Source organism: Spermophilus citellus (genome assembly GCF_964194105.1).
Source record: "Spermophilus citellus genome assembly, chromosome: 10".
NCBI lineage: Eukaryota > Metazoa > Chordata > Mammalia > Rodentia > Sciuridae > Spermophilus > Spermophilus citellus.
The window spans coordinates 112,193,640-112,208,607 of NC_138197.1; the positions used below are offsets into that span (position 1 = coordinate 112,193,640).

Consider the following 14,968-nt stretch of genomic DNA (forward strand, 5'->3'; position numbering starts at 1 on the left):
CTCAGTGGCAGAGAGCTTGCCTAGCACATGTGAAGCACTGGGTTCGATCCTCAGCACCACATAAAAATAAATAAAGGCATGCTGTCCATCTAAAACTACAAAAAAAAATTTTAAAAAAAAGAATAAGAGTATCAGTCATTATCCATATATTTTAATTTGTTTTAACATTTTTAAAGTTCTGAGTTAGGGTTTTAAATATAAGTTTATGGTTATATTATAGAAAATTTACAAATATTGATATTTGTTATTATCTAATAACTGTAATATTTAATCCAGCATACGTAACAGTCATAAAATAACACATAAATGATTGCAAATAGATACTTTCCATTAATCTTAAGGAAAGTGGCATAAAATGTGCTCCTTTTGAACAATTTTGAGAGTAGCTCTCCTACCACGTAGTAACCCTTACTTTACCTTTCTACTTGCATTCCCCTGTTGGCCACTGGTCCTGTTATCTTTCTGCGCCCCCTACTTCATTTTGAGTAGGTAAGTGCCAGTGGCAGCAGGTGGGTAAGTAATTTTACCCTACTTTTATGAATGTACAGAATGTTATTTCTATACAGTATTTGATTGTTCTGTACAAGTAACCAAATATATGATTAATTGAATATATGTAAATGTATATTAAGAATGTGAATCTGTTGATAATTAAAATCCTTCATATATCTCGTGGATATGGGTTCTGAAAACTGTAAAGTAGTTCCACTTTAGTGTATTTTAGAAGGTAGAGTATCTTTATGGAAAAAAATATGCAAATTCTTACATAAATATTTTTATATTTCTATTCTATCACAACTGATGGTTTCCCCATATCATAGGAAACCTTTACTCTTTGAGATTTTGATTTTTCACTTGTGTTTTTTTCTGATGGCCATGTATGGGTCAGGGAAATGGTTATTTATGACACCTGAATTGGGATGCTTATAGTCATTTTCTAATAAAAATTATGAGAAAGGAATTCTTTCTAACGTTAATAGAATTGTGGATTTAGGAAACAAAAACTTTAGGACATCTGTACAGTTGTATCACATTTTACTTTTCAAGTTTGCTTGACAGGGTCAGTGCTGCTTGCTCATTTAATAAAGCTGGACAGCATCCCAGTCAGCATCTCATCGGTCTTCGGAAAGCTGTTTACAGAACTGTAAGAGCCAACTTTCAAGCAGCAAGGCTAGCTACCCTATATATGCTGAAAAAATATCCTTTTCTGTCTATATGTGAGAATAAACATTATTCCAAAGTCCATTATAGTTGCATCCTGTAAAAATTAACAGTAGGTTTGGACTGTGGTTTTGAAGCTAGTTTTCATCATCATTTCTATTTTAAAACTGGAAATGCATTCCAGGGAAATGACAGTAACAGGAAGAAAGCTCTTCTGCTCTTGGGTGGCTCATTTTTAACAGGGGAAAAAAAAACCATCAAGACCCTCCCTTTAGAGATACACAGAATAAAGTCAAAAGAGCCTGGATTTGCTAGGTCTGACATTTTATAAATGGCTGAACATGGTAATAAACTGGCAACAGGAAATCCTTCCCCTTTCAAAAAGCAGACAGATTGCCTAAATTCAAATTCTGACTCTTTTGGTTTCTGCCCAGGTGACCAGTTTCTTAATCTCCTGTACGTTACTCTCCTCATCTTTAAAATGGCAATAATAACATGATTTTCTTCATTGTGTTTTTGTTCAGGTCAAATGAGTTAATGCATGTAAAGTGATCAGACAGTCCCTAGCATATAGGAAGCACTCAAAGACTACATGACAGTAAGTCTGTCACTTAAATTTACTAAATTAGGAAACTACTTCTGTTTGCCAGAAAATGAAAGTGTATATGATCTTTGTTTTAGGAAAATTTCCGTGGTTATATTAAATCATGAGTAAATAAAGAGACTACCTGGTTATATGTAAACAACGGAAAATACGCAATTATTAAAACAGTAGTGATCTGGCTGTTAATACTTTAGTGTGAGATGATCTCCAAGTTTTATTTAGTGAAAAAAAACAGCAAAGTGCTCAAAGCAATATTTATAGTATCCATGCATAAAGAGGACTCTGTAAATATGTAGGGATAAGTAAGTATGTAAGTGTTTGTGTGTCCAGGTGTATATGTCCTATAATTATTAAATATCTCCAGATACACAAATATTTATTTATTTATTTATTTATTTTAAAGATAGAGAGGAGAGAGAGAGAGAGAGAGAGAGAGAGAGAGAGAGAGAGAGAGAGAGAGAATTTTAATATTTATTTTAGTTTTTGGTGGACACAACATCTTTGTTGGTATGTGGTGCTGAGGATCGAACCCGGGCCGCAGTCATGCCAGGCGAGCACGCCACTGGTTGAGCCACATCCCCAGCCCCCAGATACACAAATATTTAAATGTAGATTTGCTTTTATGTATGTATGTATACAATACTTTGAAGGATACATAAGGTACGGCAAAAAGGATTGCCTTTACTTTTGATAGCAAAACTAGGTGACTAAGTGATGGGGTAGAAAATAGTTTTCACTGGACCTCATGAATTTTGAATCTTATTCAAAAATTAATTGAATAAGAAAAATTTTAACTACCAAGTCAAGATGATTTTATTAGTTTAAAAAAAATCCAGCCATAGGAAATGTTAGAAATCTCCCCACATCAGTTTATTTATTAAAATACTTTAATCTCAGTATCTAAACATTATATATCACAAAGAATAAAAACTATACACTAATCTCACAATAGAGATACAAAATATTTAACAAAGCATTTATAAATATAACCTAGCATCAAATCAAAATATTATCACAATATGACCGAATAGGCAAATTCTAGAAATGCAAGGATGGTTCAATATCAAGAATTCTATGGATATAATTCTTTCAAAAACAATGAATGCGGGCTGGGGATGTGGCTCAAGCGGTAGCGCGCTCACCTGGCATGCATGCGGCCCGGGTTCAATCCTCAGCACCACATACCAACAAAGATGTTGTGTCCGCCGAGAACTAAAAAAAAAAAAAAAAAAAAAATGAATGGCCAGGCACAGTGGTGCATACCTATAATCCCAGTGTCTCAGGCCATTGAGGCAAAAGGATCATGAGTTCACGGCTAACCTCAGCAACTTAGTGTAAAAAATAATAAAAAGGGGCTGGAGGGTGCTAGGAATATAGCTCAGTGGTAAAGTGCTTCTGGGTTCAATCCTCAGTACCAAAATAAATAAGTATATAAACAACAACAAAGAGGAAAACTAACTTTTTGATTGATATAAATATATGTCCATAAGGAATAAAACAAAGGAAACAGCAGTGGTCTATGTCAGACAACCCAGAAAAGGTTTAGTGCCATTTATGTTCGTAGTCTATGCAGTGTTAAGTAAATTATGTCTTGTGTATGGACTGAAACAAAGAGAAGTATTTACTGTAGCATAGTGGGGACCTGAGCTACAATACAATTCAAAAGGCAGGTGTTAAAAAGTACTAAATTAGCATTTTAGCACCTTTGAAGAGTCAGACTTTTATTTTTTTATTTATTTTTTCCTTTATTTTATTTATTTTAATGTGGTGCTGAGGATTGAACCCAGTGCCTCACACATGCTAGGTGAGCACTCTACCACTGAGCCGCAACCCCAGGTTCCTAATTATTTAGACATTAAAATTTTTTTTAATATATATATTTTTCAGTTGTGGATGAACCTTTATTTTTATTTATTTATTTTTATGTGGTGCTGAGAATTAAACCCAGTGCCTCATACATGCTAGGCAAGCACTCTACTACTGAACCACAACTCCAGCCCTAGACATTAAAATTTTTATTCACAAGTATCCTACATCTGAATGTTGTTAATATGTAGGTCTTGAGATTAATCAGTGCTAAAAAATTGATATAAATCTCCAGCAAAAGTTCACAGTACATCAGGGCTAGGGTTGTGGCTCAGTGGTAGAGCGCTTGCCTGGCATGTGTGAGGCACTGGGTTCGATTCTCAGCACCACATATAAATTAATACATAAAGTAAAGGTCCATCAACAATTTAAAATATATATATTTTTTAAAAGTTCACAATATGGACTAGTAAACGTAATTTTGACAATTTGACTGTTCCTTTTATGGTTTAATGAAAAGGCTTTGTTGATTGCCTTAACCTGATTTAACCTACCCCCTGAACTCTGAGAGTGACAATGTTACCAACTACATCTGTGTGGTGCCTTTTAAGGAGCTGGGCCTTGGACTTAGTGAAGAGCAGATTTCAGAAGAGGAAGCACATAACTTTACAGATGGCTTCAGCCTACCTGCATTAAAGGTAATCCATTTGCAGAAGAAAAATACTGAAGAAAAGACAGATACACTTGGATTATACCTGTGCTTTCTGAACATAAATGGGTGTATTTGTTTACCTTCCTTGTTTGCTGGATGTCATCATCATAAATATGTTAATGATGTTTGTGACACTGTTTTTAAAAACTGAGAGAATCATACAGATCAAATTTATGTTTCGTATCAAAATTCTTAAAATTCTTTATATAAGAAAATACCTTAAATTAGAGCCTGGAAATAAGTGAATTACTTTAATAGAAAGCCAGTGTGAGTGATTTTTATGGTCAGCCATTTGTTTAAACAAACATGGACAAAGCATATAAGATTTATAACTTGGGGCTGTAGCTCAGTGATAGAGCACTTGTCTAGCACGTGTGAGGCACTGGGTTCAAGCCTTGGCATCACATAAAAATAAACAAATAAAATAAAGGCATGCTATCCATCTACAACTGAAAAAAAAAAACTATATCATCCCTTGAAAAAAAGTCCCTCGGATTTTTTTTATATTTTGTATATTAAGGAAAAGATTTCTCATATAGTAAAATCCACATGAAAAGATATGATTGATTGCATAAAAATTAAACTTCAAACCTAAAATACTAATTAATTTTTTTTCTTTTATTATTAATTGATGCATTTTAATTATACTTAATAGTGGGATTCATTGTTAAGTGTCTGTACCTGCACATAACATAATTTGGCCAAATATTCCATATTTTAATTACAAGAAGCTCAAAAAATTACAGTGATTTATAACAAAGGGCTTGGATTTTTCCCATATAAAGAGTACTAAAGTACTAAAACTTAAAAGGGCTGAGGGTGTAGGTCAGTGGTAGGTTGCTTGCCTGGTATGCATAAAGCCCTGGGTTTGATCCCCACCTCTGCAAAAACAAACCAAAAAACAAAGCTTATAGAAGACAGGTCAGGTTAACGAACTGGCAGTTCACAAAGCAGAAATACAAATACTAATAAATATGATAAAATTTTAAATCTTGGTGATTAAAGAAACAAAAATAATAATCATTTTGCCAAGGATATTGAAAGTTAATATTCATTATCAATGATGAATCAGAGAGACCTCATATATTAATGGTGAGAGAATAATTTATTCACTTTAGCAGTGAATTCCAGTCTTCACAAAAGTGTGTATCCTTTCCTCCAGCAATTTTATAGACTTATCTAAGGAAGTAATCAAAGATTTATCCAAAGCAGATTCATATTACTATAGCAGCAAATATTGGAAACAAATTATAAGTTTAATATAATGGGGAATTGGTAATGGTTATAATGAATACATTTGATGAACTTCTTTGTTAGAAGTAGCAAAATATTGAAGAAAAATAATAACATGGAAAAATATAAGTTAAAGTAAGTTACAGAAATTTCCTAAGATTTTAGGAGAATGTTTAAGAAGTCAATCCAAATGTCTAAATTCCTTTTTAGACAGGTAGAGTGGCACACACCTATAATCCCAGCTACTTGGGAGGCTGAGGCAGGAGGATCACAAGTTTGAGGCTATCCTGGCGCCGTAGTAAGACTTTCTCAAAATAAAATAAGAAGGACTGGGAATATGGCTCAGTGGTTGAATGTCCCTTGATTCAATCCCCAATCCAAAAACCAAAAAAAGAAAATCCTGGTCAGTATTTAGTATTCATCAACTTCTTTTTAAATATTCTTTGTTTCTAGTCTTTAAAAAAATCACATGATAAGATGAAAACAAGTGCAAGTGTAGTTTAATTGACAGCATTTATCAAGATCCATTTTGTTTTGGGACTGTATCAACTTGTATCTTTTAAATTTTCTATTCTATGTAAATTTTCTAATTCTGGAGCTGGTTGTATAACTCAGTGGGTTCAGTCTCCAGCCCCAGACCGCCAATTTTCTTTCTGATTCTCCTGTTTATTTTTCCCCTTTCCTGTTATTTTAAATTTGCCTTTACTTATTCTTACCCTTATTCTAACCCACCTTAAATAAGTAGCTCCATACAACTTAGCTAGAAGCCATCCTTCTTATCTCTCCTCCTACTTCTTACATTCAGTCAGCCAGCAGATTTTTTGGGTCAGTTCCCTCTTTAAAATGTATTTTAAACTCACCTACTTTTTTCTGTATCCCCTCCTACCATTATAGTCTTAGCCACTGTCATCTCTCTCCTTCTTTCCTTCCTTCCTTCCTTTCCTTCCTTCCTTCCTTTCCTTCCTTCCTTTCCTTCCTTCCTTTCCTTCCTTCCTTTCCTTCCTTCCTTTCCTTCCTTTCCTTCCTTTCCTTCCTTCCTTCCTTCTTTTTAGAAGAAAATCCCATTGTGTTGCCCAGCCTGGCCTCAAGCTTGAAATTCTCCTGCCTCAAAAACTTCACAACAGCTAGGATTATAGGTGCATGTCATTGTAGGCAAGTAAAATCATCTCTGGGTAGGCCACCACACTCATTTTCTTCTCAGTTTCCTCAAGTTTATTGATTTGAGAATACAATTTGACACACAAAGAGCTTTTCAGAGGCTGCAGTTATAGCTCAGTGGTAGAGTGCTTGACTAGAACGTGTGAGGCATTAAGTTCGATCCTCAGCACCACATAAAAATAAATAAATAAAATAAAGATATCATATTCATCTATAACTAAAAAAAAGAGAGAGCTTTTTAAATGCTTTATCTTTTAGATCAATTATTATACTTATGCGGGGCTGGGGATGTGGCTCAAGTGGTAACGCGCTCACCTGGCATGCGTGCGGCCCGGGTTTGATCCTCAGCACCACATACAAAGATGTTGTGTCTGCCAATAACTAAAAAATAAACTAAAATTCTCTCCCTCCCCCCCCCCCTCTCTCTCTCTCTCTCTCTCTCTCTCTCTCTTTTAAAAAAAATAATTATACTCATGCAAATCTTATTTTTATTTTTTGGTGCTACTAGGGGTTGAACCCAGGGCCTTGTACATGCTAGTTAAGCCACATCATCAGCAGCCCTGGAAAATTTTCTTAAGGAAATTATTCTAAATACAGTGAAGCTTTATGTATATAATAGCGAAAAATGGAGCATTGCCTAAGTGCTCAGCAATAAAAGACTAGATTCATATATTGAAAGACTGAGTAATAGCTATGACTTGCTTATGAAGATTTTGTAAAGTCTTAGAGAAACATCTGTTTCCAGTGAAATAATCGGGATACATACATACATAAGCAGTGTGGCCAGAATTCTGTTTTTTAAGAAAGACCAGGAGGGCTGGGATTGTGGCTCAGCGGTAGAGTGCTTGCCTAGCACGGGTGGGACCTGGGTTCGATCCTCAGCACCACATAAAAAATAAAGGCATTGTGTTATGTCCATCTACACCTAAAAAAAAAAATATTAAAAACATATTAAGAAAGACCAGGAGAAAATATCAAAATATTAATAATACTTGTTGGGGTGGTAGAACTTCAGGTAATTTCATTCACTTCCAAATTCAATATCATGACCATGCTTTACTCTACAAAGGAAATAAAGTATTTTACAAAGGACAATCTGAGAAATTCTTAAAGAAGAAAATTAAAGCCAGGTGCCCTGGGGTACTCCTTTGATCCCAGCAGCTCAGGAGGCTGAGGATCACAAGTTCAAAGCCAGCCTCAGCAATGTAGCAAGGCCCTAAGCAACTTGGCAAAACCCTGTCTAAAAATTTTTAAAATGTAAAAGGATGTTAAGTACCTCTGGGTTCAATCCCTACTACCCTCCTCACCCCTTGCAAAAAAAAAAAAAAAAAATTGAGCAGAGCTGAGTTTATATATTAGCTCTGATTCTAACAGATCATTTGACCTTGAATAAACTATTCTTTGAACTTATCTGTAAAAGGAGGTTGCCACATCTGCCTTGTCGAATGTTAGATTCAATGAGAAGACAAACAATATACCTATAGCAGGCTTGTCATATAATGGGTATTCAAAAATAGTAATAAGTAGTATTCTTTAAGAAGGACTCGGCATGGGTTGGGGTAGTGGGGCATGGCACATGCCTGTAAACCCATCAACTTAATAGGCTGAGGTGGAAGGATGGCAAGTTCAAGGCCAGCTTTGGCAACTTAGTGAGACTCTGTTTCAATATTTTAAAAATAAATAAATAAAAAGAAGTGATATAGAAAATATAGCTCAGTGGTAAAGCGTTCCTGGGTTTAATCCCCAGTACCAAAAAATAAATTAATTAATTTAAATAAATAAAAGCTTGCTAAATTCTGACTATGTTCAAACCTAAAATATAGGCAGCAAAGAGAAAAGGTGGGTCCCATGGAGTTAGTCTTTTGTAAGTTTCTCTCTAGTTCTCTCTTGCCTCTTTATGGAGCCTTGAGCAAATCATTGGTTCTGCATTTATGAAGATGAAATAATTACAGTGTCTACCTCCAAAGGATAAAATATTTGCCAGTTATACCTTGCATAGAGTAAGCAATTAATGTTAGCTGAATTTTTACCTTGCAGGTGATATGACCTGCTCTAAAATGTGAGACTGTTCTCTGGCCTTTTCTCCCCATCTTACTCCCCCAATGATGCCAATTATGACTGGATCCTTTTTCTTGTCCATATTGTTTTTCACATCAGGCTATAATAGAGTTTTTATCTTTGCCTTATTTTGACAAATAGCTCTTCTGTAACCAAACTCAATAATTGTGTAGTTGTTAGGACTATCAGTCTCCAGAATAAGCCTTATCTTGATATCTGTAAACTACTACAAGTTCCTGTTATATTCAAAACAGGTATTTCCACCTTTTATAGTTTCCACTGTACTCAGATAAGGAATTTTAAAATGGATTTTTATAAAATAAATTTTAAAAGAAACTTCTTTCTCAAAAGAGTAACACTGAAGTTTTATAAAAAGACCTAATGAAAGATGGTTTACAAATGAATCAGTTTTCCTTTGTAATCTTCATTGTGCCCTCTAAAGAAAATACATTTTGAACTAATCTTTTTATTGTTCATATATATATATATATTCCCTCAGGAACACTTAGCAATAGGGAATGTTGCACCTGTGTTTGGAAAACAACCTTCTGAAAGAAACATATAAAATACCTAGTACAGGAGCTGTCCCAGTACTTGATACTATAGTCAGGTGCCACTATATTCAGCTCTTTTAACTTTTTAACTAGTTTTTTTGCTGTTGTTTTATTTTTTTATATTTTTTTATATTTATTTTTTTTAGTTTTAGGTGGACATAATATCTTTATTTTATTTTTTATGTGGTGCTGAGAATTAAACCCAGTGCCTCACACATGCTAGGCAAGTGCGCTACCACTTGATTTATTTTTATATGGTGCTGAGGATCGAATCCATTGCCTTACACATGCCAGGCAAGCACTCTACCACTGAGCCACAACCACAGCCCTTAACTAGTTTTTTAAACTATAAAGTACTATGTTTTCTGATTTTAAAAATGAATCTACATATTGTGAAATGATTTAAATCAAAGTTTTCTTGTTGCCCATAAATTATGGGTATTCTCTTACTCAAAACACCTTCCTTATCCAAAGAATAAACAGATAAAAACATACATGCTTCTGAGTTTTTGGATTAAATATATAATATGACAGTAATTGGGTAAAAATTAGTCTTTTTAAAAGCAGCAGTTTGCTATGTCAACTGTATTCTTTTAGATGCTCCTGCCAAGGGAGCATCCTGATTTGCACTTGAACCTCCTGCTCCCTAGAATTCTCTTCCCTCTTGATGGTGTCATGGATTGGTTCTTTCAAGTGATGCTAATAGATACCTTCCTGGCCAACTCCCTTCCTCTCTTTTCTTCCCTTTCCTTTCCTCTCTCATCTATGTATACACATATACACACTGGCTATTCCCCTTCTCTACAGTATTTTACTCCATATCTCCATTAACCACGAAATACTATATTTTACTTGTTGATTATTATCTGTTTCCACCCCATACTTGAATGAAGTTTCATCAAGGTGGGGATTTTCTTTTTCTTTCTTTTTTTTTTTTTAATTTTTTACTATTTATTTTTTAGTTTTTGGCAGACACAACATCTTTGTTTGTATGTGGTGCTGAGGATCGAACCCGGGCCGCACGCATGCCAGGCAAGCACGCTACCGCTTGAGCCATATCCCCAGCCCTCTTTTTCATTTTTATTCATATGAAGCTGTATTGTCAGTACCCCAAACATTGCCTTACCCACTGTAGTGCTCAATAAGTATTTTCTGAATGAACAAATGCAGTTTGTTTTTTATTTTTTGTTTGGTACCAGGGATTGAATTCAGGGGCACTCAACCACTGAACCACATCCCTTATTTAGAGTCAGGGTCTCATTGAGTTGCTTAGCACCTCGCCATTGCTGAGGCTGGCTTTGAACTTGCAATCCTCCTGTCTCAGCCTCCCGAGCTGCTGGGATTACAGGTGTGCACCACTGCGCCAAGCTACAAATAGTTTTAATAGTTAATTAAGAAGATATGTAATAGTTCTAGTATTTTCTCTGTGTAAAAAATTGTTAAATAATTCATGAAGAAAGACTCACTTTTAATAAATATATTGTGTCTCATCAGCACCTCTCATCTATGGTGGAACTGTACTAAATCACATATGTGTTACTTACTATACTGAGATCATAAGTTACCATGTGTGATGACTACATAATTTGGTATATATATATATAATAATATATAATATTCTTGGCTAATTTTAAGAGTTAGTTCAGCTTTCAGAGTAAAGCTTTCACTCTATGCTTGTTGGCTTTGAATTCATTCATGATTTTAAATACCTCTTGCTTGGAGAAGAGGAGTAACATTCAACTTTAGCTGATGACCTGATACTCAGTTTCTTTACTCAGCAGTAAGAATTGGTAATATGATTTATTTTTTAGAACAGGGTCTGAATATCATTGCATGAATTGGCTCATTTGTTTCCTTTTTATAATAGTCATTTAAATAGAAAATTGTGCTTTTCCAATATTAAGAGTTTGAAAATCATCAATGAATTGATTAGGAATACAAGTTTTTCTGTCACCCCATATTTAAACATTGATTGCTGATGTAACAGGCTACTCAGTTCATCAGATACATGTGGATATTAAAGAATTCAGGAAAGTTACGGATATGGGAAGATATGAGAAAATAAGGGCTTTAAGGCCCTGGATTCAATCTCCAGCTCCCAAAAAGAAAATCTTTTTACAGGGCCTGTGAAGTTAAAGTTTGTCATAATGACCATAAAATATTACTTGGCTTTTTCCAAGTTCCAAACAAAACCAGTCATGTTTTTTATTTAATAAGTGGATTGCAGAAGAACATAACTAGATGTCTTGAGCAAAATTCATGTTGGTTTCAGTTATCTACTGTTTATGACATGCCTAACATATGTCTGAGGTCAAACTAATATACTTAGGAATTGAAATAAAGATAACTGCACATAAAGAAAAAAAGAGTTGGTTTCAACTTACTATATTCATTATTTCGGATAAAGTAAAAATTTTAAACCAAAAGTTAAGATAAGCAGATAAGAAGATTTGTAGTTTGTTTTAAATGTTTACCAGTGTTTTTTATTGGTCAGTTCTTTTTTTTTTTTTTTTTCTTTTTTTTTTCCTTTAGGTGTTGTTTCAACTCTGGGTGGCACAGAGTTCAGAGTTCTTCAGACGGTTAGCCCTGTTGCTTTCTTCAGCCAATTCACCTCCAGGGCCCTTACTTTCTCCAGCACTCTTGCCTCATCGTATTCTGTCTGATGTGATTCAAGGTCTACCTCATGCTCATTCTGCCTGTTTAGAAGAGCTTAAACGCAGCTATGAGTTCTACCGGTACTTTGAAACCCAGCACCAGTCAGTACCCCAGCGTAAAACTCAGCAGAAGTCAAAAGAACTAAATAATGTTCACACAGCAGTGCGCAGCTTGCAACTCCATCTGAAAGCATTACTGAATGAGTAAGTTTAGAGGCCATTTAAGGAAATGTCCGTGTGATTAGCAAGCTTCATTCTTGTGCCATTGTAGTTGTTGGCTTGTGTCCTAGTTAAAAAGAAGAAACAAAATTGAGACATGCAGCATGAAGGATGGTTTATAGCTACAAATGTAGCAGAGATACAAAGATTTGTAATTACTAACTTTGGAGAGTCACTTATAGTTTTTACTTTTCCTGATTTTAACAGAAAACGTAGAAAGATAGGACAAAGCCAGTGTTCATTGTCTTTGAAAGCTGAGATGGAGAAGATTATGAAAAAATGAGCTGCTTTTAACTCCCTTAAGGTAGGGTTTTAAAACTGGAACCTGCAGTCTGAGAGAATACCTGCCAGCACTGCAATAGGACAAGAGCCATTATTACACAGTTGGAGAGTTATATGTTGCTATTTTTCTAAAGAAATTATAGCAGATTTGTAAATTTTTCTGTGACACAGAACTAACTTTTTGACTTCAGTTGAACAGGAAAAGGTAGGGCCCACAGTTTATATTTGTTGATCTTCTGTTTTGCATAATATTGGGTGTTCTACCGTAATTTTAAACATTTTTTGTCCTACTTTGGTATACCTTTATCAATTAAAAATGCTATTTTCAGGACTGGGATTGTGGCTCAGCAGTAGAGCGCTGGCCTCGCACGTGCAAGACCCTGGATTTGATCCTCAGCACCACATAAAAATAAATAAATGAAATAAAGGTATAAAATAAATAAGTAAAATACAGATATTGTATCCAACTACAACTAAAAAAATAAATATATTTTTAAAAAATACTATTTTCAGCCAGGTGTCATGACACATTTCTGTAATCCCAGCAACTCTGGAATCTCAAGGCAGGCAGATCCCAAGTTCAAGGCCTACCTGAAAACTTAGTGAGACCCTGCCTCAAAATAAAATAAATAAAGGTCTGAGGATATTGATCAGTGGTAGAGCACTTGCCTAGAGTGGTTGAGGTTGGGTTCAACCCTCAGTCCTGCAAAATAAATAAATAAATAAAACCCTATTTTCTCTATTTCTTTCTTTCCTTCCTTCCTTCCTTCCTTCCTTCCTTCCTTCCTTCCTTCCTTCCTTCTTTCCTTCTTTCTTTCTTTCTTTCACATATAAAGCAGGGTTTATTTAAAAAGGGGTAATGTAGACTTCTCCCAGGAGGGAGAAGGGGGCCATAGCTGATATCTTAGTATCCCAATAAGTGAGGGTATTCTGCTTTTTCACAAGTCCCAGGCTTCCTTTGTATTTCATCTATTTCTGCATGGAAATTTTCACATTTAAAATCTGAGTCAAAGCATATAATATCTATGAGGCGAAAGTAATAACCGCCATACTACAGAAACCAGAATGTAATCTGAATATAATCATTCCCAGCACAACTTTTCTCTAACAGTTAAATGTCCATACTGTAGGACTGGATCAAATGGATGATTGAGTTCTTGTTGTGTTGGTGTTCAGGAAGGTCATAGGAATTTATTGAACTCATAGATTATAGTTGATGTCTTTGACTCAGATTACCAGGCAAGAAATAGTAGAAGGACAACAATTAATTTTATAAGATAAGAAAATGGGTCAAAAGGACTTGACATATCAATAAAATGAAAACCCTAGTTTAAGTGGAATGAGGAAAAGTAAGATGTATATAGAGGATAGAAATTTAAGGTCAGAAAAACATTTTGAGAAGATAAGTTTTACCCATCAGTTGGAGAGCTGGGATAGTCAGATATAAAGCTCCTAAGGAAAATGAAAAAGCCATGAGGTAGGGTGTTCTAGTGGTCTATATCTGCTGTTCTAAGAAAGCAGGTAACTGCTAACCCAATTCTTAGCAAGGAACATGGGAGATAAGGCTCTTTCCACTTGAGTGGGTAGAGATTGGATCAATAACAGAGAAAAATAAGATTTCCGTGAAAAGGTTATATTAGCAAAGCCAGAGTGTCCGAAGAATTAATTTTGGGGAATAGAATCAGAAATACACTAGGTATATTGAAATGCATTAAAGGGAAGGAAGATGGCTTAGGGAAGGAAGAGTGCTACCATGGGTGGACATGAATACAGAAAAGAGGCTTGGTACCCTGGGTAGGAATTGTAGGATATACAGGAGGTATGTGTCCTGTTTTAAAATATAATTTCTGTATATGCTACTATATCTAACCTTTCTAACTATTTGAACTAGAAAGTATATCATTCACAAATTATTATATGATTTGTTCTGTAGTGCTGCTACACACCACTTTTAAAAGTATTATCTTAAAAAATTGTTTTATGTTTCATATTTTGAAACCCTCTTTTTGTGTTTCACTCCTCTCTCTCCCTTGTCCCCTCGGCTCTTCCCACTCTCCATGCCTCCCTGTCAGACCATATTGCCTCTTACCTGCACCAGGGCATTGACCTCCACAGTGTGCACTGCCAGGTTAAGTTTGCTGAGGCATGTATTTGCTTTCTCACTTAACTGAAAATCTTCACTGGTTTCCAAGTACAGCAGCTTAAAGTCTATACAAAACATTCTATGGAAAGGGTGGCCATAATCTGGCCACAGTCCAAGTTTCTATCTTTATTTCTCATTCCTTTCCTTCAGTCCTGCCAAAACTGTGTAAATGCCCCTTCCCATGTTCCATTTACTTTTTGTAAAAGCACAAAATTATCCATCCTTCAATGTTTCCTCAAAGTATCTCTTCCTTAGCTGTTCCCCATCTGTGCCCATAGCTGGTCATAATTTTCCTCTCATCTGAATTTGCATATGACTATCTGTGTCTCTGTTGTGTTATCTTTTGGGGCCTAGATTCAAACCAGCGGTACCAGCTTTGTGACT

At 35.1% G+C, this 14,968-nt stretch overlaps 1 protein-coding gene across 5 annotated transcripts in view; it reads left to right on the top strand.

Annotated features, from left to right (window-relative positions):
• VEZT (vezatin, adherens junctions transmembrane protein) overlaps positions 1–14,968 on the top strand; it is a 70,683-nt gene that overhangs the window by 40,863 nt on the left and 14,852 nt on the right. For 3 of the 5 annotated variants that reach the window (XM_081311528.1, XM_081311531.1, XM_081311530.1), the window contains 3 exons: positions 1,048–1,197; positions 4,122–4,269; positions 11,819–12,144. In XM_081311528.1, the coding sequence (XP_081167654.1) occupies positions 1,048–1,197; positions 4,122–4,269; positions 11,819–12,144 (624 nt within the window). The remainder of the gene's footprint in view (positions 1–1,047; positions 1,198–4,121; positions 4,270–11,818; positions 12,145–14,968) is intronic. The other 2 variants (XM_081311532.1, XM_081311529.1) reach the window with 1 other exon arrangement.